Source organism: Mesoplodon densirostris, chromosome 4 (genome assembly GCF_025265405.1).
Source record: "Mesoplodon densirostris isolate mMesDen1 chromosome 4, mMesDen1 primary haplotype, whole genome shotgun sequence".
NCBI classification, from domain to species: Eukaryota; Metazoa; Chordata; class Mammalia; order Artiodactyla; family Ziphiidae; genus Mesoplodon; species Mesoplodon densirostris.
This window is the reverse complement of record NC_082664.1, coordinates 3662503-3690415: the sequence shown is the minus strand read 5'-3', so window position 1 is coordinate 3690415 and position 27913 is coordinate 3662503. Positions and strand designations below refer to the sequence as shown.

General features: G+C 48.1%; 1 protein-coding gene across 1 annotated transcript in view; it reads left to right on the top strand.

Moving 5' to 3' along the window:
• The window catches only part of RCOR1 (REST corepressor 1), a 113920-nt gene extending 94426 nt beyond the window's left edge, over positions 1-19494 (top strand). The window contains exons 8-12 of the mRNA XM_060095596.1: positions 3717-3911; positions 10541-10618; positions 10845-10902; positions 11539-11768; positions 15384-19494. Coding sequence (XP_059951579.1) covers positions 3717-3911; positions 10541-10618; positions 10845-10902; positions 11539-11768; positions 15384-15425 — 603 coding nt within the window. The 3' untranslated portion in view covers positions 15426-19494. The remainder of the gene's footprint in view (positions 1-3716; positions 3912-10540; positions 10619-10844; positions 10903-11538; positions 11769-15383) is intronic.
• Positions 19495-27913: the final 8419 nt, after the last annotated feature.

Below are 27913 nucleotides of genomic sequence, written 5' to 3'. Positions count from 1 at the left end.
TTGTTTGCTAAGGAATACGAGAAAGGAAGCCTTAAAGGAAAAAACGGCATCAGCGAGGAAAGGTTTCATGTAGGTAACAGTTCTCACCACCTTCTCTCCTGGCCCTTCACTCAGCAGGTTACATAGGGGCCTTGTGAGGACCAGGCTCGAGCTCGGCCCCTCCTCTCGGCTCTGGTGGCCTCCTTCCTTCTGTGTCTGCCCGGGGCCTGCACCTTCTGGGTCATGGTGAAGTTTTAATCTCTCACGTTTTAAAAATCGTTACGCCAGAGGTTTATAGTCTCTGGATCCAAGAGGTCCACGAATCCCTACAATTACACATGACTTTTGGGGGGTGTATCTATAACATGTACTTATTGTAAACTGTCCACTGAGGACAGTGGGGTGTCTGGATGGTCTCAGCCTTTTGAAATGGGGGTTAGAGTCTTGCATTATTTTGCCCATTCATAAAAATTGAATAAAGCATATGTGGGGCCCCCGAGGGCCCTCCGGGGAGACCAGGGTTCTGTGGCTTAGCTGGGGACCCCCACGGTACAGAACTGCCTGCAGCAGGTCCCTGATGGGTGCCACCACCACAGCTGAGGAAAGAGGGCCTCAGCCCTTTGGTGCCCATCAGCCCCTCATTCAGGGTGGAGTATGGAATCCCAGCATGGGTATGACTATTACGTGTGTTCACATAAGTGTTTTTCTAAAGACAGAGTCTGTAGTTTCAGTAAAATCTGAAAAGGTTTTCTATCTCAAAAGGTACTAAAGTATGAGAAAAACGAAAGGGTCTAGACATACCTAAACTTTGAAATTACACCAATAATATATGATTTTATAGACATGTAGAAAATACAGCTAAACAAAAGGGAACAATGCAAATGATTTATCATTTCATCACCCATATCACTATTAACATTTTTTTTTTTTTTTTTTGCGGTATGCGGGCCTCTCACTGTTGTGGCCTCCCCCGTTGCGGAGCACAGGCTCCGGACGCGCAGGCTCCGGACGCACAGGCTCAGCGGCCATGGCTCACGGGCCCAGCTGCTCCGCGGCCTATGGGATCCTCCCAGACCGGGGCACGAACCCGTATCCCCTGCATCGGCAGGCGGACTCTCAACCACTTGCGCCACCAGGGAGGCCCCACTATTAACATTTTGATGACTCTTTCCAGACGACCTCCTCTGTAAAATACATATGCCTATACATAATTCTGAATCTGTATGCTTAAAAAATATAAAATCGGATCTTAATATATAATTTTATAACCTTTTAAATTTGCTCTGCCTTGAACATTTTTTTTAAATTGAAGTTTAGTTGATTTACAATGTTGTGTTAGTTTCTGGTGTACAGCAGAGTGATTCAGTTTTATGTATATATTCTATTCCATTATGCTTTATCGCAGGATATTGAATATAGTTCCCTGTGCTGTACAGGAGGACCTTGTTGTTTGTCCATTCTGTATATACTAGTTTGCATCTGCTAATCCCAAACTCCCAGTCCATCCCTCCCCCCGCCTCCCCGCTGGCAACCACAAGTCTGATCTCTGTGTCTGGGTCTGTTTCTGTTTTGTAGATAAGTTCATTTGTGTTCTATTTTAGATTCCACATGTAAGCGGTATCACGTGGTATTTGTCTTTCTCTTTGTGACTTACTTCACTTAGTATGATAATCTCTAGGTCCATCCATGTAGCTGCAGATGGCATTATTTCATTCTTTTTTATGGCCGAGTAATATTCCATTTTATATATGTACCACATCTTCTTTATCCATTCATCTGTCAGTGGACATTCAAGTTGTTTCCGTGTCTTGGCTATTGTAAATAGTGCTGCTGTGAACATAGGGGTGCTGCCTGTATCTTTTCGAATTATAGTTTTGTCCAGATATATGACCAGGAGTGGGATTGCTGGCTCTTATGGCAACTCTGTTTTTAGTTTCTTGAGCAACGTCAATACTGAACCTTGAACATATTTTTAGGTCAGATATATTTGTATGCATAGCTAGCTGTATGTTATTCCATCATTACAGTTCTTTTATAATTGAGTTAATTAATCTTATATGGGTTTTTACAGTCTTTTTCCCTGTAAGTAATGCTGAAATGCTGATCTCATGACTACATATTTGTGCACTTAATTTTTTCCATTAGAATTAATTTCTGGAAGTTGAATTATTGAGTCAAAGTGTTCTAGATATATTCTTTTTTTTTTTTTTTTTTTTTTTTGCGGTACGCGGGCCTCTCACTGTTGTGGCCTCTCCCGTTGCGGAGCACAGGCTCCGGACGCGCAGGCTCAGCAGCCATGGCTCACGGGCCCAGCCACTCCGCGGCATGTGGGATCCTCCCAGACCGGGGCACGAACCCGCGTCCCCCGCATCGGCAGGCGGACTCCCAACCACTGCACCACCAGGGAAGCCCTCTAGATATATTCTTAAGGCTTCTTTTGGTATGGTATATATTATCAAATAGGAAACCGGTAATTCTTTCTGGATAGCACTCTTACCAGTGATTTATATGAGTGCCCAAATAACAAGATCATTTTAAGGATGAGCTAAATTACATTGCTTGGGAAATCAAATTGTACTTGCAATTTTTAGTAAGCTTTGTTTTGATGCATTGTTATTTATTAGGTTCTTCAACGGAACATTTTAAATGAAAGGGGCTTGGTTTTATATTAATTTCTGTAATTGTTATTTATATAGCAGTTTCTAATTTAAAAAGAAAAATGGTTAAATCTCAGTTTCTTTACCTACTAAAATGTTATTAAAACAGACACATGGTCAATAGGTGATCTTTACTGGATAGCATAGTGCTATTGCAGAACATAGTTTATTGTCTACTTATATTTTTATGTGTTGTTTATTACCACTTGTTCGAGAACTTATTGCTACCATCATGGTTTGCATTGCCTTTTAATCTCAGTCTTTTAAAATATGAAGCAAAAAGCTGAATGTATTGTCAGCTTTACCAGCCAATGTTATTAATACACTGACAAGATGAAATTCTAAACAGTTAACCAAAACTTCTTGTTCTTAAAATGGTTACCACTAGGATGTTATCCTTTCCTTGCCAAGATATTAGTGCATTTCATTTCCAAAGGTTTTGGTTTTAGAGAAAGCATTTTAAAAAATAAGCAGCAGTCATGCATTTTTAAATGACAGCATATAGTTTTTGAAGCAAGTTACACAGTTGCCCTAAAAGTTGTGTCATCCAAAAAAAGAAACCGAAAAGGTGTATAAACAAGTTTCATATTGAAGTTTTTATTTTTATAACCATCTATAAAGATTTAAAGAATTTAAGTGGATCCTTATACATGGGCTGAATCATTTTTTTTCTTTTTTCTTTCTGTGGCCATATGTCCATCTACAGTTGCTAGGGACTATTTGGATAAAATAACTCCTTATTCATAAATAGAAAGCTCACCAGAAGGGAATACAGGTTATTTTTTCTTCCTGTGTTCCCGCAGGAAGCTGGGAATCCTTCTTGTCAGAGGTTTATAGAATAAGGATGTATCTGTATAGGAAGGAAATGGAGTCCACTTTGAAGTGTTTATTTAGCCAAAGTTCAATAGCCAATGTTTTTGTCTGTTAACTATGTATTAGAACTTGTAGATGGTAATTATGAGATGGTGTGGTATTTGTCTTAGATTGTTTGGAGCCATGTTAAGAAAATATGCTTATTACTGTTCATTTGGCGTTCTAGTTTTTTTAGTTTCTCATTTGTCAAATATGTGTATCATGCAGGTGCCCCCTACTGAGACAGTTCCTCAGATCAAAAAAGAAAAACATAGCACACAAGCTAAAAATAGAGCAAAAAGGAAACCTCCGAAAGGAATGTTTCTTTCTCAAGAAGACGTGGAGGCTGTTTCTGCCAATGCCACTGCTGCTACCACGGTGCTGAGACAACTGGACATGGAGCTGGTGTCAATCAAACGACAGGTACCCGTGAGCCCAGTCCTGGGTGAAGAGTTAACGGCGCTTTAGACGTGTTCTTACTTCTCACCCACTTGGATGTTCTCTTTCCCCAAATCTCAAAAGCGCATTTTGTTTCTAAGGAATTGGACAGAAGATCTTAGGCCCATTGATTTTTTTCCCCTTAAATTAACCGTGAGGTTGAAATTTTATACAGGTCTCGATATAGATACAGATCTCAGTGACTTCTCATAATGTGGGCACACCCAAGTAACCTCTGTCTAGATGACGACGTGGAGCACCGCCTCCGCAGCCCCTTTATCTGCCCTCGAGAAGTGCGTCGTTGCCTCAGAAGCCTCGCTCATGCCCCCTGTTCATTACCCTTCTCCCGGTGGGTGGCCACTGTTCTGACTTAAAACCATAGGTTATTTTTTATCTTGTTTTGGATTTTATATAAACAGAATGATAAAGTAGGGGTGTGTGTGTGTGTGTGTGTGTGTGTGTGTGTGTGTGTGTGTGTGTGTGTGTGTGTGTGTGTGTGTGTGTGTGTGTGTGTGTGTGTGTGTGTGTGTGTGTGTGTGTGTGTGTGTGTGTGTGTGTGTGTGTGTGTGTCTCTCTCACTCAGCCTGTGAGATCTATCCAGGTAACAGAGAGCCGTACTCCTTGTTCTTTCTCTTTGCTGTCTAGATACCCAGCAGATGATCCGTGTTACTTTGAGTGGACATTCGTGTTGTTTCCCGTTTTTGACTCTTACACATGATACTGATAGGAGCGTGGTTTTATGTGCCTCTTGCTGTGTTGTGTGTGCACCTTTGTTGGAGATAACACCTAAGAGTGCCGTTGTTGGGTTATCGAGTGTGCATATGTCCGACATTAGAAAACAACACCAGACGGTGTCCCAAAGTGGTCGCGGCACTTTACGTGAGTTTTGGTTGCAGCACGTCAGGATTTCTAGTTGTAGCTCCGCTGCCTCGGGGGCTGGATAATTGCTTTGTTCCGGGGCTTGCTCTGCCCCTTGCAGGGTGTTTGGCAGCATCTCCGGCCCCGCCCCACTGGATGCCAGTAGCGCCCTCCCCTCCACTGTGCTCTGTGACCTCATCGTGGACTTACGGGGGCGGTGGAGGAACGGGCTCCTGTTTCCCATTCTGAGGGCTGCTTTTTCACTCCCTTAGTGGCATCTATCGATCGATCGATCTATCTATCTATCTGTTGTTTATTTGTTTGTTTATTTATTTATGGCTCTGTTGGGTCTTTGTTGTGGCACGCAGGCTTTCTCTAGTTGCGGCGAGCGGGGGCTGCTCTTTTTTGCGGTGCGCGGGCTTCTCATTGCGGTGGCTTGTCTTTGTCGCAGAGCACGGTCTCTAGGCACGCAGGCTCGGTAGTTGTGGCTCTAGAGCGCAGGCTCAGTAGTTGTGGCGCACGGGCTTAGCTGCTTCGCGGCATGTGGGATCTTCCCAGACCAGGGCTCGAACCCTCGTCCCCTGCATTGGCAGGTGGATTCCTAACCACTGCGCCACCAGGGAAGCCCTCTTAGTGGTATCCTTTAATGAACAGAAATTCTTAGTTTTAAGGTAGTCCAGTTTCTCATTCTTGTCTTTTACGGTTAGTGCTCTTTGAGTTCTGTTAAGAACCTTTCCTGAGGTCATGAAGATACTCTTACACACTATCTTAAAAGTGTTGTTTTGCCTTTTACATTTTGATCTTCAGTCTACCTGGCAGTGTTTTTGTTTGTATGTTGTTACATGTAGGGTCAATTTTTTTTTTTCATATGGATATCTAGTTTACCCAGTACTATTCATTAAAAAAGACTACCCTTTGCCTGTTGTGAGGCTGTGGGATCTTTGTCTTAAATCCGGTGTCCATTATGTATATCGGTCAGGTTTGGAGTTCTGTTTGTCCATTCTTCACCAGTACTATATGGTCTTAATAATACATAGATTATGAATGGATATGTGTGGTAGGAGAAGTCCTCCAAGATGGTCGTGGCTATTCCTGGCCCTTGTATTTCCATATAAAGTTTAGAATCACCTTCTCAATTTCCAGAATAGTAATTCTGCTAGAATTTTGATTGGGATTGTGTTGAATGTATAGATCAATATAGAGAGTTAACATCTTATGATCCATGAACATGATGTATCCCTGCACTTCTGTAGCTGTTCAGTTTCTTCCAGTGTTTTGTCATTCTCTATGAACAAGTCTTGTATTTCCTTTATTAGTGTTATTCCTACATGTTTGGTACATTTCTGGTGCCCTTGTAAAGAATATTGGGGTGATTTTTTTTGTTTTTGTTTTTGTTTTTTGTGGTACGCGGGCCTCTCACTGTTGTGGCCTCTCCCGTTGCGGAGCACAGGCTCCGGACGCGCAGGCTCAGCAGCCATGGCTCACGGGCCCAGGCGCTCCGCGGCACGTGGGATCTTCCCGGACCGGGGCACGAACCCATGTCCCCTGCATCGGCAGTCGGACTCTCAACCACTGCACCACCAGGGAAGCCCCAAGAATATTGTTTTTAAAACGCATCCTTTCCTGATCATTTGTGCTTCATTGAGAAATGGCTCCTCCTTGTCTTTTCGTCTGATTTTGTGTAAAAGTCAAACCCAAAAGTTAGCCGAGCAGCCCAGTGCTGCCCTTCCGTTAGTCACCTCCCCCCGACCCCAAATGCAAAGTGAATTATGGTCTGGTGGTTCACTTTTAGTTCATGGTGCCTTTGATTTGTCAATCTTGATGACTGCCTTGGCAGGGCTGAGAAGAGAAGGGTGGGGTCTGTGGCCCCGGCTGTCCCCTGGTGAAGGAGGCCACACAGACCAGGACCTGGCGCGCCCCTCGGAGTTGCGGGCTTGCGGCTGCCACAGCTGCATTCTAATCTTAGGAGAATCACTTAATCTTCCTGGGCCTCTTTTCAAATGAGGAGATTAATCCTTGCCTGCCTGGTCTTACAGGACGTGTGAGGGCGTCGTAGTAAGCTGCATCTGCGCCAGGAGAGCTCTGTGACTGGGGCTGGGAGCTCCTCTGTGCGTCTCACCTTTCTCTCCGAGGGGCCTCAGTCCCCTCTGCTGAGTGAGTTCCTGACGCTTGCTGTTCGGTGTCAATATGGCGAAGAAGGAAAGAGACCCTTTCTTCTACAGAGGTGTTGCTGACTTTGTAGTATGACAGATGAAGAGGCTTTGGTTTTCAGAGCCAACAGGGTCAAGAGCAGGAATGTTTTATTTGAAGGTAGCTGCTCAGATCTGACACTGTTGGAGAGAAGGCTCAGAGGCTGACTTACTGAGAGGTGAGGTCAGTTGTTTACTTTCCACAGCCTTTAGGGTTTCTGCCAGCTGCACGTCAGACGCACATGGCGGTCAGTCACACAGTGGGCATGTTATTCTGGATGCCCCCATGTCTGGTTGTATGCCAGGGAGACAGTCATCCGATGAGGACAGGAAACCTGACTAACAGCAGCTCAGACAGCGAAGGATTTATTTTTATCAAATGACAAGAAATTCCAACATCAGTGATTGCTGGCGTTAGTTCCTCTGTTCAGTGATGCTCTCGGGGACCCAGATTCTGCTCCACCATTCTTAGCTTTTAGGCTTTTCATCTTGCTTGTTGCCTTACACTGGAAGCTGCAGAAGGCATTTTGTCACCTTCATGTCTGCACTCAGGGCAGTAAGAAGAGGGCGTGGAGGAAAAGCTTTTGCCTTCGCAGAACCTCCTGGACTGTGTGTGTGGCTTTGCAGCCCGGCTCCTTCTAGCGCCGAGGGAATCGCCAGCCGCTGTCAGAGATACAAGTGAGAAGGGGGCTGGGAACGGCTGTCAGGTTAGCCAACAGACACTGCTGGGTACGTCAGGCCTTTCCGGGTGGAGAGAATGAAATGGTCTGACCTTAGAGGAGAATCACTAAATACCCAATAAAATAGGAAAAAGCAAGTTGTGTTCAGCCAGGAGCTCTAGGTAAGGCACCAGGCCAAGTCAGCTGCTTTTTTTGTTTTTTCTTTAAATGCTGGTTACTTTTTGCATCCTGTCCTTATCCAGCTTGTTGCCGCTCTGGCTTCCTTTCCGGTTGGCTGATGCTGGCGACTAATCCCTGTTCTTATCCTGGTTAGTGAGCACTGGACGTTGCTGGTGTGGAAAATGATTAGGAGCAGACAGGTAGGTAAATGAAAATACAGAGCTGACCTCTAGTTCAGGATTTGTGGATGTTTTACCTTGTAGCCACTCAGTTAATCTCGCTGCTTCTTCATTGATTTTAGAGGGAAAATGCATGTATTAAACAGGTTGGTCTCCTTGGAAAGTGCATGTTACTTAGTCACAATGCGACACACACACACACACACACACACACACATGCCCAGCTTTGTAACATATATATATATATATATATATATATATATATATATATATAGACAACTAGTTAGAAGGAATAGAGTAACTTGAATGCCAGTGGGGAGGGGATGGGGTGGGGGGGACATGAAGTAGTCTATACCCCTGACTTTTTTGTGTGTGTGTTCTAATAAAACGTTATTTATAAAAATAGCCAGTAGGCTGGATTTGGTGTGTAGGTCATAGTTTCCCAACCCCTGCTATAAATGAAACAAGGTTTACCATGATTAATAATTATGAAGCTCAGTTATGTCTGGACCCCCGACTTTGGAGAATTTGCTCATTCCCTGTCAGAAGTTTCTAGGCCTAGTTTTCGGAATTCAGGGAGCACAATCTGAGTGCCTTGCAGTATTTTGTGGGGATTTTGTGGGTTGTTGGTAACTGTGAGCTCTGAGAAGGGTCTAAGATTGTGCTGTTCAGTGTGGTAGCCACGTGTGGTCTTTAGATTTTAGTTTGGATTAATTAAAATTGGAAAAATTAAAAATGTGACTCCTCGGTTGGATAAGCCTCTTTTCAGGCGCTTAGTAGCAGCGTGTGGCAGGTGGCCGCCATGTCAGGCAGCCCAAGTTTAGAATATTTTCATTATCAGAGAGAGTTCTGTCAGCTTATGCTGGTCTGAGAGCTTGGAATTACTTACTGTGAGTAAATTTCAAGTATTTTCTTCTGATTTGTACCTTTTCAAAATAAACTAAAACAAATTTCAGTAAAGCAAGGTCCTGGTTTTGGGGTTTTACTGTAGAGTGAATTTTGTGCATGTTTCCAGGATTTTTCTTTTCAGTTGTTTTCATGTTCTGATGTGGCATCGTTACAAAAGGTTTGGAGTAGACTGTATTTCTGGCAGACTTTGAGGCCCTTGGTAAGGGCAGACAGGGTCAGTTTCTGGTCCTCACAAGTGCCGGTTTTATTTACTTGCCCACTGGTCCCACAGCATGGAAAATTTTTCCTGTACCACCCCCCCCGACCCGTTAAACCTTTTAGAAGAAGTAAAACAAAGGAGGAAAGGATCTGTGAAACTGGAAATCTATGAGATGTAAGTCGTCCAAAGTGGGGTTTTGAAAAATTGTATAAGTATGAAAAGTTTTTTTTAAAGAGGAGAGAGATTTACTAAAAAGTGAAGCACCATCTCCACTCCTCTCCCACCCCTTCCCGATCTCTAAAATTTCTGCTTTTCTTCCTTTGCCTTAATAGGATTTCTGCTTTCGAGGGCACCTTCTGCTCCTGAGTATTTTTGATGTTTTACTTGAGACAATGAACCTGTTCCTCTGCTTGCTTTCTTATTTGCTCAAGTGATTATTCAAGAGTGAAAGATGATAGGGCCAGAGTTCCCCTAGTGCTAGGCACAGAATGCCCCTCTGCTTGGAGTTGAGAGAGAAGGGCCCCCTCCTGTGACCCAGCTCCTTCAGGGGCACGTGCAGAATTAAGGAGCAGCTGTGGAGTGATTGAGTGGTTTGTATTTATTGTTTGTGTCTTTCTTTTGATTAGGCAAGGACAGTGAAAGGTCCACTGAATCAAAGCAAGAATGTGGGAAAGAGGGGCTTCCCTGGTGGCACAGTGGTTGAGAGTCTGCCTGCCGATGCAGGGGACACAGGTTCGTGCCCCGGTCCGGGAGGATCCCACATGCCGCGGAGTGGCTGGGCCCGTGAGCCATGGCCGCTGAGCCTGCGCGTCCGGAGCCTGTGCTCCGCAACGGGAGAGGCCACAGCAGTGAGAGGCCCGCGTACCGCAAAAAAAAAAAAAAAAGAATGTGGGAAAGATAATTTGTGAGAAAATGAAGTTACCGTTGCTCAGAATTAGACTTGTGGAAAACTGACATACTGCTTTCTTTTCTCCTCCCCGTTAAAGAAGTCTGCAGGTGGGCTTCTGCCCTTTGTAGCGTCTGTGCGGTGCTCGGGGCTGTGAGGCTCTCCTGCCTTCACTCTGCCTGCTCTCTTTCTTCAGCTCAGTTCTGTGGGGTGGGAGCCCAGGCATTGTCTTCTGTGTCAGACTGCAGTTGTGCATTCTGCGGCCCAGGTCGCCTGTTCCGAGCTGGTGGATTAGGATTGTGTGCGCAGGCACCTTTTTACCAGCGTCCTTTCCGTCTTGGTTGTCTCTTGTCCGGTGCCCTAAGCAAGTCAATTAAAGAACTTAGTTAGCTGCTCTCAAAGGATACTATAGGGACCTCAAATTTGGGCTACCTTACAGGTCAGGAACTTCTTTCCTCTTGGTTTTTTGTTTCTTTTAGCTTTCTCAGTTCTCTCTTCTTTTCATACCTTTATAAAAGTGTTTCATTTTTAAAATGAAAATCTTCTTTCCCTTAGATTCAGAATATTAAACAGACGAACAGTGCTCTAAAAGAAAAACTTGATGGTGGAATAGAACCATATCGACTTCCAGAGGTAGGATTATGTTCATATCATCTTTGAAGTCACCCCTGAGTTTATGTGTTTAAGAATTTACTGTCTGTGTCTCCAGTACACATCTCTTAGAAGGAAAGGTGTAGACATAATTTTATAAACCTAGTTGATGTTCAAATTCTGATATGAGAAAAAGGTTCATTAATCCTCATAAGGACATACTCATCTCTAAAGGTAGTATGCTAATAGGACTCATTTGGATACCCAGGTCATTCAGAAATGTAACGCACGTTGGACCACAGAGGAGCAGCTTCTCGCCGTACAAGGTAGGAGGAAGTTCTTGTAAAATAAAGGTTTAGGAACAGCGGTCGCTTTCAGGAAAAAATTATACCCCATCCTGCTCCCAGCACATCATTCATGTTGAAACAGATTCTTGGAGGATCACGTCCTTCTAGTGGGCATCATTTTAGCTAAGTTACTGCATTCTCTTTGGGCTTTACTTTTTTCCTTTCCCATGTCTCACAAGATGTAAAAATTAATCTGGAAGCCTCCGTGTTTCAAGGTGTATTTCACTTTAGCAGCTCCTCGTTGGGCTCTGAGTAGACAGGAAGTACAGCTCGCATGTTGGGGTTGTATGGTTGGAGGTGTTCTAGTCCTGGGGACCCTGAAGAAGCCAGTGTAGGATGTCCATGGCATAGGGTAATTGCTGGGTGACTTCAGTGACCATGCGATATATGACAGGGAGGTATAGACCCTGCGTGACAGGGTCACACGGAGTGTCTCTGCCAGTCATCCACACTGGACTCTATACTACTATTTTCCATTGGTATAGTACGCTAGATAGTACCTGCTGTTGAAAGCCTCTATGTTTCCTTATCTGGATAAGGAGTAAGTCTCAATTGTGTGTGTGTGTGTCTTATTATTTTTCTTGTGTTGAAAAAAATGCTTTCTTACATCCTTAGCCATCAGGAAATATGGCCGAGATTTTCAGGCAATCTCAGATGTGATTGGGAACAAATCAGTGGTACAAGTGAAAAACTTTTTTGTAAATTATCGACGCCGCTTCAACATAGATGAAGTTTTACAAGAATGGGAGGCAGAACATGGGAAAGAAGAAACCAATGGTCCCAGTAACCAGAAACCTGTAACGTCCCCGGATAATTCTGTCAAGATGCCTGAAGAGGAAGACGAGGTAAGTCTGAAACAGTTGATCTCTGCCAGATGCATACTCAGTTCTCCAGTTAGTTTCTTCACTGATGACCTTTTCCAGCTGTAGAAATAGGTTTCAGGTTTCAGCTATGTCAGTAACCTGACTTTTACCTGTAAATGCCATAATACATGTGTTGACTTCAGTCACTTTTTGGTCACTACGTATATTATTCACATTTTAATTTCTGGACAAATTCTTAATTCCATCCTGGTTTCCTCCGGCCACAAAACATTCCACGTTACCAATATTTCCTTAAATACAATGGCAGCTTTGCCCTAAACCAGTAAGTTAGAAGTGCCCCGAGCATCAGTAAAGCTCAGTCGTGTGAAATGTGCAGTCATCTCCTGGGGGGTTTATGAACGTACCGGGGAGTCTGCAGGTTCCTGGTCTGTTTGCTTCCACATCCGCTTGCCGTGCTGCTCTTCGGGGCTGACCTGCTGGAATACTGATGGGGACACTTGCAGGTCCTGGGTTGCATGGAGGCTGGCATCCTGGTCGTCTTCCGGGTGGTGGCACGGATTTCAGCAGCCCGGGCAGCGGAGGTCGGGGTGGGGGAGATTGGGGAGGCCGCCCCTTCCTCTGCACGTTTACCTCCCCCCTCCCCCCGCCCATGGGTGCTGAGGCGGGGCTGGGAGCCAAGAGCTCATTGCTGCCGCCTCTGACGTGTGCATTTGCTCACTGGCATGGCCATTTAAGGGTTAATTTGCTTACCACTTTCTCATCAACATCTTCCCCAAATGAGGCAGGAGTGATCTGGAGTTACCTCTTTTGTCCTGCCCTTGCTGCCCTTTCCCCCGGGGTTGGGTGGGGGAGAGCCTTGTGAAGAGGACACCCAGCGAGTGGCTTTGCGAGGGCTGTCAGGAGACAAACACTAGTTTTGTTAGAATGAGACTCTTTAGAGCCTTCTACCAGAAAATCTTTGTAGTTAAGTGTACAAAACCTATAGTACTGACAATGTGAGTGGGGTCCTTGAGTCACACCCAGGCATGGCCTGCCCATGGAACAGAATAGCATATGAGCACAGCAAAGGTGTTTTTCTCTGTTGGCAGTGATTTTTGTCTGTGTGCTAATTTCTCCTTTAGCAACAAATTAACTTCCCTGAAATCCTGGACTCAATTTAGGAAGCGCTGAAAAGATGAGGATTACTGGGAAAGGAACGTCAGAATTTGCAAGAGTGAAAGCTTTTTTCCAAGTATGTTTTCTGACTTAAGTCCCAGGAAGCAGAAATAATAGGAAACTCAGATCTCCTGCCTCTCACATTTCATCAAAGCCAGCTTCACCAGGGTTAGCATCAAAAATGAGAGTAGATTTAGCACCCAGGGTCATGATTTTCTCAGGCCTGGCTCTGTGACTGACTAGCTTAGGTAAGTCAGCTCCCTTTTCCTCGTTTCTTGTTAGTCCAGGAGTTCCAGCCTTCATGGTCCACTTGCCGTGCTGATGGCACATAAGAGTCCCCTCAGCCTGTCTGCCTGGCTCGTCCATAGCTGACCTCCCCCGACCAGCAGCACGTCTTCTCTCTCTCTGATGGTTGATGTTCCCTGTGTCTGTTTACCCAGTCTTCTCTTCAGAAGGAATGGGATTATCTAACTCAACCCGAAAATCTAATCTTTATAGCTCCTTTAAAATTTTTTCACTTCTTTAGTCATTTAAAACTGTCTCTCTCTCTCTCTCACACACACACACACACACACACACACACACACAGAGAGACGTGCATGCACGTGCATGCCTATATTTCCTTTATCCTTTTCTTTTTATTTATTTTTTTATTTTATACATTTATTTTATTTTTATTTTTGGCTGCGTTGGGTCTTCGTTGCTGCGTGCAGGCTTTCTCTAGTTGCGGCGAGCGGGGGCCACTCTTCCTGTGGTACGTGGGCCTCTCAGTGCAGCGGCTTTTCTTGCTGCGGAGCATGGGCTCTAGGCACACAGGCTTTAGTAGTTGTGGCTCGCAGGCTCAGTAGTTGTGGCTCGCGGGCTCCAGAGCACAGACTCAGTAGTTGTGGTGCACGGGCTTCGTTGCTCTGCAGCATGCGAGATCTTCCTGGACCAGGGATCGAACCCATGTTCCCTGCACAGGCAGGCGGATTCTCAGCCACTGCCCCACCAGGGAAGTCCCTCCCTTTCTTTTTATGTTTCTTATGGTACCAGTCCTCTTGCTTCACCACCCTGGTTTTCTGTTCTCCATATGTTAGTTTGCAGAAGGAAATCAATCTGTAAGGACCAGCTGCTTCTCTGTGTCCACCAGGGCCTAAGGGAACTGGTTAATTGTCTAATCAGTGCTCAGAACTTAGTGTCCTTGTAATTTCCCATTCTTGTTTATCCTTTGGAATCCAGCTGCTGAGAAAGATGTCTGCTGGTGTCCTGCCTGCCCTCGGGTTTTATGTATTTATGCAGCACAGGCAGGGAGGAGGCCGTCAGATTTGAGAAGTTCTATCAGCTGCGGGCTTTTTTCCTTCAGAGCTAAGGAGGGAGAGCAGCCCAAGAGGGTTGAGCTTTTGAGACTCAGAGTTCTAAAAGTGACCGAATTGGAGATGCACATTCTTGCTTCAAATTATCGAGTGATTGAGTGTATAACTAGTGCGGAGAAACCTGATTGGACTGACAGCCGTTCTCATAACTTGGGATTTCCCCTGAAGGCACAGCGGCTTTCAGATTTTGGACTCTTAGCTGTTTCCTTAGAAGTAAGACACCACGGGGGTAGCAGTGAGCTCTGTGACTTTTAGGCTTGGGTCTGGAAGTCAGTCTTAAAAAATGAGAGTAGAGAGTTAAGAAATGCCTTTGAAGCTTCTAAGAAGATCCTGCGATCTTTGGTGTCGTCTGGACCCCAGCGTGTTCTGGTGGCTGTTTGCTGAACGGGGTGGGCACCGTGGTGTCCCCTCCAGCTGGTCCTAGGACACCTGAGTGTTGCTGTTTGCCAGGCACTGTGCTGATATGCCCTTTGCAGGGATTCTTATTTAATCCTGTGAAGTAGACATCGTTATTATGTATATTCTGCTGATGAGGAAACTGAAGCTCAAAGAGAAATGATACCTCGTCCAAGGACACACAGCTAGAAAGAACAGAGCCAGGATTTGAACCCAAGACACGTGGCTGCAGGGGCCACACTCTCGCCCTCCGTCCGCCCGCCTGGCCTCAGCACAGGCATTGCCTCAGGGGCCTGCCCTTAGGGACAGTGTTTGCGGGAGCAGGGTGGGCTGGGCTGCACCAAACTGGAGTTAGCAGTTTATATTGTTTACCTGTCTTTTTTTTTTATAAATTTATTTTATTTTCATTTATTTTTGGCTGCGTTGGGTCTTTGTTGCTGTGCGCGGGCTTTCTCTAGTTGCGGCGAGCGGGGGCTACTCTTCGTTGCGGTGCACAGGCTTTTCATTGCAGTGGCTTCTCTTGTTGCAGAGAACGGGCTCTAGGCGCGCACACGGGCTTGGTAGTTGTGGCTCGCGGGCTTAGTTGCTCCGCGGATTGTGGGGTCTTCCCAGACCAGGGATCGAACCTATGTCCCCTGCATTGGCAGGCGGATTCTTATCCACTGCACCAGCAGGGAAGCCCCCTATATTGTTTACCTGTCTTTGATTCTGCTTTTTCTCCTCTGCTCAGGCTGCTTCTGTTCTTGACGTCAGATACGCATCTGCCTCATGAGAAACTCTGGTGGCTTTGAGCACTTGGTATGGACGACTGTGCTATCCAGGATTCAGGTATCACAAGACATCACCTGGCCATCTGCATCGCATCTCTGTGGACAAGCAGCTATTACCAAAAAGGCATACACTTCCAGTCCCGTGCTACATCTGCCTTAATTCTCTGCTCGTTCCTCCGTGTTGGCGCCACTTCCCGGAGAGCTCTTTGCGTCTCTCGCTCTGCCTAAGTGAGGGGGGTCCTGTGGCCTGCCCGCCTCCTGCGACCCTGGAGACCACCGCCTCAGTCGGAGCCCCGGCCCACCGACGGCAGCTCTTCCCCGTCGGCGGCTTCAGAACAGGTAGTCGACTCGGAAGGCGTGACTCTGTTCCTGCATGGCCTGCAAGCTCTACTTTGTGCATAATGTAATTTTCAGAGTAACTGTGACCCATTGGCCTTCTAGGAAGTTTCCTTTGTTCTTTTCTGAGGCATCCACCTAAGTGATATCACGCTTCTTTGGAAATCACAATATATTGGCAGACTGCATTTTAACCTTTATCGTGCCAAACAGCCTGACACAACTCACATTTCCCTAAATGTCGGTATAATTATGGTTTATGAATTTAGTTGGCTTCAGTCTCTCCCTTCTCCCTTCCCGCGAGGTAGAAAGCTCATTCATAGCAACTGTCCTTGGACACCGTAGCTCAGAGGGAACGTGGACTCAACACTTCGTGCCGTCAACTTTCAGATCGTCACCCCAGGATGGGCGTCACCCTGTCTGTTCCTGACCCCCCACCCGTACCACCACCCAACTCCAAGAGATTTGGTCTATACCACTGTACCTGGTGCTTGTACATTTGGAATTGGTGCCTTCTCCTTTTGGCAACCATGTTTTCAACGCTTTTTCTGTTTCGGTGTCTTATTTCTTCTTTAAAGTTTATTGCTTGCCAAAGACGACATCACTGAGATTCGGAGACAGGGGAGAACTTGCTGCAGGTTCTTGACAGAGTGCAGATTGTAACTGTCAGGTTAGGGCAATAATAAAGGGTATTGGAATAGCTGGTGATGGTTTTATAAAAGCTACGTGCTGTTTGTTCCCCGTCCTGTTGGTATGCCTGGCCTTTCACATGTCACTCCACGTAGCCTCTGTGTCCGTCATGTACTGATGTGACCACATGAGCACCATCCTCTCTCAATGTTATATCGATAGTACAGGACAGAGACGTGATCAGTTATTGGCTCTAGTGAGACCAAGATGGAAAGAAACAGTCTGCGAAGTGGTATTTAATGCCTTTGGTTGGACTGGGAACAACTACAAATGTTTAATAAATGTTTAAAACTTCCATAATCACTTTTATTCTCTTGCCAGACCGTGGGCTGCTGAGGGGTTGAGGGTAGACTGCGAGGTGTGCTCTAATGTGACCTGTTCCCCATCCCACGGTCGGTTCAGCCTGCACTAAATATGTTGAAGGAGCTTTTTTGTTGTTGGTTTTTGCATCATTTAAATATTTTTCGTGCTTTCAATACCAAAAAGAAAAAAAAATTGCAGATGCTTTAAGGCATAAACAGAATTCTTAAGAATTTGAAATATGCAATTAAAATTTGATGTGTTTTGACTCCCAAGCACCTTGGCTTTTTTTTTTTTTTTTTTTTTAAGTCAGCTGGTTTTCTCTTTAGGAAGAGGGTCAGCAAGAAACCTAGATTGTTTGGAATTGTACTTCTTTTTTTGAAATCTGGAGGAAGGTCATTCGAAAGGGGAGTGAAATGGGACTTTGCCGGTTTTCGACACTTGTCCCTGCGAGAGGTGTCTGTTGATCAGGAGCTGGTGAAGAAGAGCGTGAGGGGGGCTGGGGGGCATCGCAGCTCGCCGCTCCCACCTGCACGGGGCGGCACAGTAACACTAGTCACAATGTAGGGCTCATTTTGTTTTTATCATGAGCCTGCTGCGTAATTGGAAAATGGCAGGAAAAACGTGGGTTAAGAGGCGGCATAAGTTTTGCGCGTCGCTTAAAGGGGACACTAGGCCTGAAAGAAGATTTCGCTTCTCCTTGCTTCTTCTCGAGGCCTCCTTCCTCTTAACGGAAGCAGTAGGCAATTTGCTGCAGTGGTTTCCCTGCCAGTAGAGCTGCTGTTCCTCTCTTCACCCCCAGGCTATTTTCCTTAAGAATCGATCCCCTTTGGCAGTGCTTGAAGGTTTGGTGCTGGGTCCTGTGTGGCCCGGCAGGCATCTCGGCAGTGCCAGGCCTCTGTCTGTGCTCAGACATCCCCTTACCTGGTTCCTGGCACCAAGTGGTCCCCAGTCCTGAAGAGTCACGTGCTGGAGTACTTGCTATCACAGCAGCTGAATTTTGGCTTTCTCTCCGAGGGGGAGGGGCATGTCATTTTCATTTGCCAGAAGGAAAATAGTTGTCTTTGCCTGACTGCCTTCATTGTAGTCTCATGCATAAGATAGCACTGTGTTTTAAACTGTTTCATTACACTGTCTTTGCAATGATGTTGTAAATGCAAGAAATCACTTAGCTTTAGAAGCCAAGTGATTTGGTCTCATTTTATGGGAAGACCCTTTTTAACATATCAAGACTTCGGTGCATCAGCAGGTTGTGTTTGGATGTGTAAGGGGTACACAGTGACAACTGCTTAGGATGCAATGTTCACTTAAGCTTTGTCTTCTTAAAAATTATCAATGTGAATGTCATAATTATATATATTTTTTTGTGGAAATTTTCTCCTAAGTATAAGTTATTGTGCAAAATATAGTACCATTGAAGCAAATGATAGTTTAACTTTTAGTTTAGAAATCCTAAAAGATATCAATTGTATTGCATATGCATTAAAAGTTTGTTTTATTTAATTTTATGTAGATGTGTAAAGTGTTAGGTAAAAATTTTTTTCACGTATTCATTTAAACACCTTGTTACTTGAATATTGTGTTGACTGGTCGTAAGCAGTGATGGATTCTGTAATATAGGTCTTTTAACCAGGAAGCAACCCTGCCTCAGGTGTGCTGATCAGGTGAGCAGTGGTGCAGGTCGGTGCTGGTGTCAGCAGGAGCCTGAGGTTAGTGTGACCCCCTCCGCGCCCCGCTTCCCCTGTGTCGTCTTGGTACATTCGTGCCTACCAGACACCAGGTCCTCAAGGTGGCTTTTGATAGTCATAAACCTCTAATCAAAAAATGAAAAAGAAAAAATAGTTGAGTTTTAAAAGCTTACTGTGGTGGACTAATTAAGCAGTAGTTTTCTGTGCGTATAACGTTCTCTCAACCATCACACACCACTCTAAGTGTGCTCGTTGTCACTTTAAATTTCAACTATGCCCTATTTTTGTCTTTCTGAATATCAGATGTACTATTGGTATAATTACAGACCAAAAATAAGCCAAATAGTGCATTACACTAACTGGATCCCTTCTTATATGAGCAAAGGACGGATGGAGCCAGCCCACACGAGAGCCTCATTTCTCTTGTCTAGCCTGATCTAAATCAAGTGACCCAGGATTCAAGCTTTTAATACCAAGTGAAACTTTGCCTCAAGTTGACTCAAGGTGGTTAGCTAATTCGAATCTAGTGATCTTGTGCAATGCTCAGAAACAAGCACTCTTTCTGCCACTCCCCGGATCTCTGCAGCTTTCCCTACTTACAGTAAAGCACAAGCGCAGTAACGTCGCAGTGCAGCAGAAGGAAGGTCAGTATAGCCTATGCATGCTGTGTGGTACTGAGTGTTTACAGCCCTCTCCTAAGCTCACGTTGATACTGGAGCGGATAGTATTCCATTACGTAGACTTACCAACTTTGCTAAGTGCTTTTTAGACTGCTTAAGAATTTTTCAAGATTTTAAAAGATGTATAAGGTTAAGTTTGCAAATATCATGGAAATGCTGTATATCTTTTGAAGTGATAAAAATCCATGTTGAAATTTTAAAGAAAATATGTTGTAATAATGCTGTTGTAAGTAATATTTTAATGTCTCTTTTTGCCTGTTTTCTATTTCAGCACATTCATTGTGGTGAATGTTCAGAGCATTATAACTGCTTAGCATCGAATGATAACATTTGTTAGTAGAGACTGAAATTTTTATTTGTGAAAGTCTGCAGAATTCATTTTTCTATTTCCAATATTTGCTGAAGTTAAATAAAAATTTTCAAGCCATTGATGTAATAAAATAGGAAACAAAAGAATTTTCTGACCCTCCACCCTCCATCAAAGCAATACCCCACCCTGATACAAAGTGGGTTTTTCCCTGCCTTTTTGCACCGGGCCTTGGGATTTCTGAAAGTGTAAATTCCCCATAGCTGTGCCCTGTGGGAGCACACAGTCAGGGGTGCTTTTGTTTTTAGCCTTTATCTCTACCTGAACTACATTTTTATTTTATAATATATGATAAGCTTATGGTTGGGATCAAATCAAGGTACATAAGTTTGTAACGTTTGTGGTAGTTGAGGGCTTAAATTTATAGGTTGGATGAGAGGAATTTTTTTCCCCGTTAGTGATTTTTCTCTTTTCTGGCCGTCCAGCCTTGGGCACGTGGATGCTGGCCTCAGCATGGCCTCAGGACTGGCAGAGAAGAGGCAAGACCACCACCTTTGTTGCCTCTGGTCAGCCCAGTGGACACGGCCCAAATCTCAGCACGTCTCTGAGTAACGTGAAGAACGCCTTCAGCATCCGTTGGACATCCCTGGGGCCTTTTTTAGCTGGAATGTAGGATTTGGTTAGATCACTGCCATGTAAAACACCTGACTTCCAGGTCCAGCCTTGCCCGATACAATATTTACAAAACGCAGATCCGGCCGCTCCGTGTGTGTGATTTCGCGTAGCACGGGCGGGCTTTACAGGGCCCTTCTCGGAGTCCCTCGCCTGGCAGACTTGGTCGTGGCGCTCGGTGTCCCAGGAGAGTGTGTCCAGTGCTGCCGGAGGGTCTGCGTGGAAGGGAGGGTGGGACCTGAGGGTGGTCCCTGGGAGAAGAGGTCAAAGGCTCAGAGACCTCAGAATGTGCCTTGTGGAGGTGACTCCTGGTACGGAACACGGGGGAGCAAGTGCCAAGGCTGGAACCCTGGGCTTTGCTCCAGGAGATGAAGGAGGAAGGGAAGCCGAGGGGCTCAGGAGGAGGGGCGGGGCTCGAGGAGGGGCGGGGCTCAGGAGGTGGCCACCATCTGCTACTGGACTTCCGCTAGGATGGGCCCCGGGGTTGGGGGCTGTCTGGGCTTGGTCTTCCTTGACTTAGAAGAACAGTGAGCTCAGGGTAGAATGAGGGGTTACGGAGGGGCTGTGGGGAGGCTCCCAGAGAGCAGCGTGGACCGCCCCGCGTGTATGAGCGGAGATTAGGGCCGGGCGGGAGTCGACTCACGGGTCCTGAATCGAGGGTGCGCGAGGAGCCGGGGGTCCAGGCCCCCTTTCGGCGAGTAGAAGGGAAAGGACTCCCACGTACAGGTGCATCCAGGTCGCCTGCTGTGCCACGTCTCTCGTCATCCCGACCCTGAGCACAGGCGCACGTCCCAACCTACGCGGCAGGAGTGGCGCGGCAGCCCCGGGTGGGGACTCCGGAGCTTCCCTGGCCCCTCCCTCTGCCTCTACCCGGCGAGTGCACGTACTGAAAATGCTGCACTTCCTGTTCTCCGTGCTTCCGTGTTCCCAGGGCCATGCTAGGTGCTGACTCTTGGAAGTGAGAGATGCATGAAGCATTCCAGGTGATGGAATTCCTTTCCTTCTTGGCAGATTGAAGACCGTGCTTGTTCCTCTCTTGCAGCTGCTTCGTGCTTGGGGCACCATTAGAGTCTATAGACAAGCTCACGGGAGATCCTGACTTACTCTTTGGCCCCCGGCTGGAGGGAGCCAGTTTCCCAGGGCAGCCTGCCAAGTCTGCTTTCCTGCAGTTGCAGGCCTGAAAGCAGCCCCTGGCCTTCCCCCTCTTTCAGCTCTCCCTCCCCGGACCGTCTCACCCCCCACTGGGGCCTCTGCTTCACCTGTGGCCTGATAGCTGTCACACTGTGAGCCCCCCGCCCCTCGGAGCTCACTCCTGTGTCCGTCAGTACCTCAGGATGACAGGTCTGAGACTAAGTTCCCTCCCCCACTCCTGTTTCGGAGTTCTCTTCCCTGCTGTGTGGCACAGCTATACCTTAGCTCATCAAACTGGAAACACGGGTGTCCCCTGCCTCTGAGAGCCCCCTCAAGCCTCTTTCTCCATTACGACGTCCATTGGCCACTCAGGCCCCTCCCAGTCTCCTGCGCTGACGCTCGAGCTCCGAATTCATCTTGTCCCCGACATTCCTTTTTCCTTCTCTCACCCACTCCTCACTTCCCCACCATAATTCGGGCCCTTTCCTGCTTAAAACGCTCCATTTTCCTTCTGCAAAAACACACAACCCTTCATTCTGTCTTAAGCCATATGACATTCCTACTGCAGGGCCATTCTCTGGGCTTTTCTCGGCCACTACGCCTTCGCCCTGCCACGTGGCCCTGCCCCCTGCGGCTCAGCCACAGTGGCTTCTCTGAAGTCCTGACCTCGCGCCTCCACCTGCAGCAGAGGGAATGGGTCTCAAGGCTTCTGCCACCTACACCGCTATGCACTTCCCTCTTCATACTATACTAGAAAGAAACGATTTAAGTTTTCTATCCTTTTAAATAGGTAACCGGTGTACTTGGTATAAAAGGCAAACAGTGAGGCCTAAGTTCCCCATCCGTGTCCTCCCACCACCCGGCGCCCTCCACAGGCCGTTGCTGCTCTGGCACATCCTTCGAGAGAGGGTCAGTACATGTACAAGCATGCACGCTCACTTGCACGTGTGCAGATACTCATTCTTCCATACAAATAACATACAGCCGCCCCTCGTCCCTCGGTATCTGTGGGGGGTTGGTTCTAGGACCCCTGCAGTTACCAGAATCCGAGGAAGCTCAAGTCACTTACATGAAATGGAACAGTCAGCCCTCTGTATCCTTGCGTCCCAAGTCTACAGGCACGGGGGCTGACTGTGCTATGTGTGACCTTACCGTTCTTACCTCGTTGTTTTACTTCACGTGCCAGTGTCTTAGTCTTCCTGCATCAGCACGTGGATGCGAAGCTGCTTCATCCCTTTGCACTGGTTCCGTGGTGTCCTAGTCATGGTGTCTAGTTACGACCAGATACAGTTTACTTAAACCACCCTCGATTGGTAGTCACTGAAGGACCACTTGTAATATGAGCAGACTGTGTCGTTTTGCCTACGTGCAAGTGTAGCTGTAGAATAGATACAGAGGATTCGAATTTGGGTCCAAAAGTCTGTTCGCTTTTACACTGGACACATACCGTCCTCTGACTTCCAGAGGGGTTGTACCAGTCTCTCCTTTCATCCGCCACGAATGAGGCAACTTGTTGCCCTGTGCCCTTCGCAGTACTGTGATAACTAAACATTTTGATCTCAGGTGTTTTATAAGCTTTTCACGAGATCAGGACCGTCATAGTCATCTCGGTCCCCACGACGGGCGATAATAGCCACATTGAATAAAGAAATGGGGAGGTCAGGTGCATTGAGGAAGAGAAATGAATGCCTGCTGGCCCTCGTGCTTGAGGATAAAAGGCCCCGTGATGGCTTATGATGGACGCCTGGGGGAGGGGGGTGTGGGAGGGATTTGCAGCTGCCAATTCCTGGGCATCCAGAGATGGATGTGCTGAGGTTTGGGGTTTTCTGGGCTCTTGGCTTATTTCTTGAACTATTTGCTATTTTTTACTGCCTAAGTACTGGGGGGAAAATGAATTCAAATTGAAGATGTGGTGCTTGTACATTTGCAGTGAGGTTGAAGAGCGCTCTATGGATGCTGGTTTTCTGGTCCTCCGTTTCTACCCGCTCTTCACCAGCCCCTGCCCCGTCATGTGAGCTGGGTGACCGAGGTGTGACAGACAGACGTTCGGGGTTCTGGCCTGGAGACGCTGCACAGACACCTTGCAGCTCAGACGCCCTTTGCTGGGCAGTGCTTCTCAGCTCTGAGTGATCTGGGGGGAGGGATCATCCTGCCTGGGGTGCTCTTGGGGAAGGTGTCCCCGAGGAGGTGACAGTTGAAGAGGAAGCGACAGCTAGTCCAGGTACCGCAGCAGACCCTGTGGTTTACGTGGGGCGGGCCAGGCCCCCTTCAGTCAAGTTGAGGCTCTGTTTTTTCCTCACCATCCACCGGAGGTGTTGGAGTTTCATGTGGTTCCATGGTGATCCTTGCATCAACCTGGTTTCCCACCCATGGCCAAGGCCTGGTGAATGTTCACTGCTGCTCAGAAACTTAGAGAAGCTGAGTTTCCCGGCAGGCACTGCAGACAGGGGCTGCTCCACAGGCTCCCTTCTCTAGGCCGCCCCTGTTCGCAGTCAAGGACAGAGGGTTTGGGCAGGAGTCCAAGGACAGGAGGCGGGCTGAACACTCCCAGGTGGCTCTCCAGCTGGGGTGTATGTTAGGACCCCCCGGCCTCAGGTCAGGGCGGTCGCTGGTGTCCCCGAACCTCTGGCCGGCATTCGGCCTGAGGAAAAGCTTTGTTAGTGGGGCCTCCTAGTCCTCCGCAACTCTTTGTGTCACAAAGTTATTTTGCATATGGTGGCTCATGGCACTTGATTGAAAAGTAAATTCAGCAACAATTAAGTCTTTTTTTTTTTCTTTTTTGGCTGCGTTGGGTCGTCATTGCTGCGCGCAGGCTTTCTCTAGTTGTGGCGAGCGGGCTTCTCATTGCAGTGGCTTCTCTTGTTGCAGAGCACGGGCTCTAGGCGCGCGGGCTTCAGTAGTTGTGGCACGTGGGCTCAGTAGCTGTGGCTCGTGGGCTCTTGAGCGCAGGCTCAGTAGTTGCGGCGCACGGGCTTAGTTGCTCCGCAGCATGTGGGATCTTCCCGGACCAGGGCTTGAGCCCGTGTCCCCTGCATTGGCAGGCAGACTCTCAACCACTGCGCCACCAGGGAAGCCCAACAGTTAAGTCTTATACTCCGGATAATTGTGTATAGCAAATTATTTGTGGGTTTTAGTATTAATTGCTTAATTTGTTGAAGACTGCCCTGGCCCCTAAGGACCAAACCTACCTTATTTGATGTAATGCTCATAGCAGCCTTACGAGTAAGGACTGTCATCCAGTTTGAATAGAAGAGGAAACCAAGACTAAGAGAAGAACGTCTTGCCCAAGTGGGACAAGGAGAAAGCGCCCGAGTCAGGGCTGGATGTGCCGGAGGCTGCGCTCCACTGTACGGGCTCCCCACTTAGGCTCCGGGACACGGACTCAGGCCTCGCTCGGTGATGAAAGCTGCTAGGATCTTGGTCGCTCCCTTAGCCCCCCTTGGCCTGCTTCCTCATCTGTAAAGCAAGGATGGTAGCGATTTAGCTGAATGGAGGTAGTGCCTGGAAACGCCTCCGTCCAGCCCAGGTGCTGTGCGGAGAAGAGATGCTCGACAAGTGGCTCATCCTTTCCTTCGACAAAGATCAGAGCGTGTGTCACCGCATCTCCTGTGGGCAGGGGAAAAGCCAAGCTGTTCACAGCTCATGGGCCTTCGAGCAGAATCCTCACTTCTCTTGCAGAATCCCCACCTCCAGTCTCACCCCCAGACCAATGATGCTCAAGTGGTCTTGGCGGCACACTCTATCCGGAAGGAATTTACTGCCCAGGCACCTCAGTGTCTGTGTAGTCATTTATAATGCACATGCAGGCAGTACCTGTAATTAGTATGTTCAAAATTGGAAAAATCCAAGAAGCCGTTTTCTTCCTCTTCCCACTCTTCTAGACAACTAACACTGACAGCCCCTTGCCGTTACTGCTCTGAGGCTTAGGAATACTGCTCTGTGAAATAGGGGGTCCCCCACTCGTCCAAGGCAGCTGAGGCCGGAGTGCCGAAGTGACTTGTTGAAGGTCAGTCAGCTGGTGGGCGGTGGGATGGGCTGGAGGCCCCGGTCAGCTGGCCTTAAGACAGCTCCTCTCCAGGCCTCCTGCCGTGGCTGCTGTCAAGTGGCTGAGCGGCCGTGGGGAGGACGAAGTGGGGCCTCTTCGGTTTGGCTGTGGCCCATGGCCGGGCCCCTCCCGAGCCTCCCCATCGCCAGCTGCAGCAGGCGCAGCCCAGGTCCCCGTCTCGGATCCAGGCCCCGGGGCCCCTGCTGGGGTGTCCTTCCCTGCCTGCAGCCGCCGCCGAGCATGGCTGGGAGCGCGCCCTCTTCCTGCAAGGGAACTCGCGTCTCCAGGGCCCACGCAGGCCCTCGTACAGGCCTCGGTTTCCTCACTGCACCCATCACGACAGATGGGGTTCAGTTGCCCTGCCGGTGGCAGAACACCTGCCCGCAAACCTGGGTGGTGCCCCGGGCGGGCTCGACCTGGCATCAGCCCTCGTCATCAGCTAAGGCCCGGTCACGCCTCCCCCGCGTCCCCGACCTCTCCACCCCTGGCGCCGAGCTGTCCAGAGAGGACTCTGGAATTTTCCCACTATGTCCCTTTTCGGGCCTGTGTTGAAATGCCACCCAGCCACTGACGTCAGTCCCGCAGGCCCCTTCCTCCCCAGAGGGTAATGTCCAGCTCCTCTGCTGCCCCGGGACACTGAGCCCAGTGCTTGGCGGCGCCCAGTGGATCCTGTCCATTAGCACCGTCAGGCCCGAGCCTCCATCCGGCCGCTGTGCCTTCACAGCAGGGCTAGGACATAATTCTGCCCCCATCTGGCCCTGACCGCAGAGGTGGCCCTGCTGACCCCTCCCTCTGACACGTCTGGTAGGACAGGCTGTTAGAGGAGTGGCCCAGTGAGGGACACGTCCGGGGGTGCCTGTCACGCGCTGTCACTCGCCCTGACTGTGGGCTGGCTTTGCCCTGTGGACCCTTCGCAAGCGTGACACGAGCATCTGGGCTGGCTTTCTCTCATTGCTGAGAACTCTGCCACCTGATGGAGAAGCTTGGGACCAGCTTCTGGAGACGGGTGGTCCAGGTGACAGCCAGCACAGACCACCAGACCTGTGCCTGAAGCCATATACCCCTGGTGGGGCTGCCCAGAGGACAGCAGGAGAACTACTCGGATGGACCCAGTCCACATGGCCGACCCACGGGGTTGTGAGCAAAGAAAAGGATGGCTGTGTTCCCGGCGTTGAGGTGTGGAGTGATTTTCCACGCAGGAGCTGATAACAGACACCTGGAGAGGAGTGCGACCAGGGGAGCTCGTGAAGGCTCAGGCTGCAGCGCTCGGGCTCTGGTGCCTGCGGTCTGCTTGTGTCCACGGCTCTCAGAGGCAAGGCTGCGTGTCCCTGCTTGGAGGAAGCTGCAGGCTCCCTGCCTGCCTGGGAGGCTACCTTTTCTGGCTCAGGGGGGCTGGTGGTATGTGGTCCCTGTGGGACACTCACTGCAGAGAAGCACTCGCAGCCCCTTGGGCCTGTTCCCCTGAGGCCCCTGAGACAGGCCCCAGGACTTCAGCACAGAATGGATTGGGCACATTTTGTGGGGGGTTGCTGCTGGGGCTTTCTTGGCACCTGCTCTAAACAGCCTTCTAAGTTAGTTTACTCTGGGTCCTATTGGCTGACTGCTTTTTTCATGAGGGAGATTCAGAATTGAAATGCTTTCCCTACTTTTCCCTTTCCTCATTCCCTCAACCCACATTCTCCTTGCCTTCCTGCTCCAGCCTGCATTTGGCTGGAGCATTTCCCAGCTCTATGAAGCCAAATCATGCCTAGCTAGGAATCAGGGGCTTGGATTCTGTCCCTGAGTCACTGTGATCTCAAGTGAGCTTCTTCATCCCTCAGCATTCTGGAGTCTGTTGAAGCCTTGCAACTTCCAGGGCAGGTCTTGGACAGTAAGTTGTAATTGCAGGTGACCCTTGAACAACACGGGGGTTAGGGGCACCGACCTCCCGTGAAGTCGGAAATTTTGCGTGTAACTTTACAGTTGGCCCTCCATACCCACGGTTCTGCATCTGCAGATTCAACCAACTGCAGATCGTGTGGTAATGTAGTATATATTTATTGAAAAAGAGCTGGATACAAGTGACTCGTGCAGTGAAATCCATGTTGTTCAAGGGTCAACTGTACTTTCCATCAATTTCAGCTGATAACATAATAGCAGTTACCAAGTCCTATGGCAGGCGGCCAGGTGCCTGTTCCTAGAGCAGCTTGCACACAGCTTGTGGGAACAAGGATCCTATTTTCTGAATACTGGGATCTGTGTTCTGAACCCTGGATACTGCTTCTGATCATGGCGGTGCAGACAGAGGCACGCAGTCATGATCACACACCCCCACCATCGTTGCAAGCCCTTTCCCCTCAACGGAAGCAACACGGGGGGATTTAAAGGGCCAACGATTTTTTTTTGATCCACCCCATCATTTTCCTTTTCCCCTTTTGGGAGCCAGACATTGAAGACAAGGGCATTCAAGAGCAACTGCAGAGAAAAGTAGCCAGGGGAAGGCACAGACTCAGAAAATGGGTGAGAAAACCTTAAATTTACACCTCACCTGACCCTTCACACACAGATAGCCTGTAACAATCAAACAGCAAACGCTGGGGAAGGGGGAGAATCTGATTTTCAGAAGTACCACATTACTAGACTCAAATGTTGGTTTCAACAA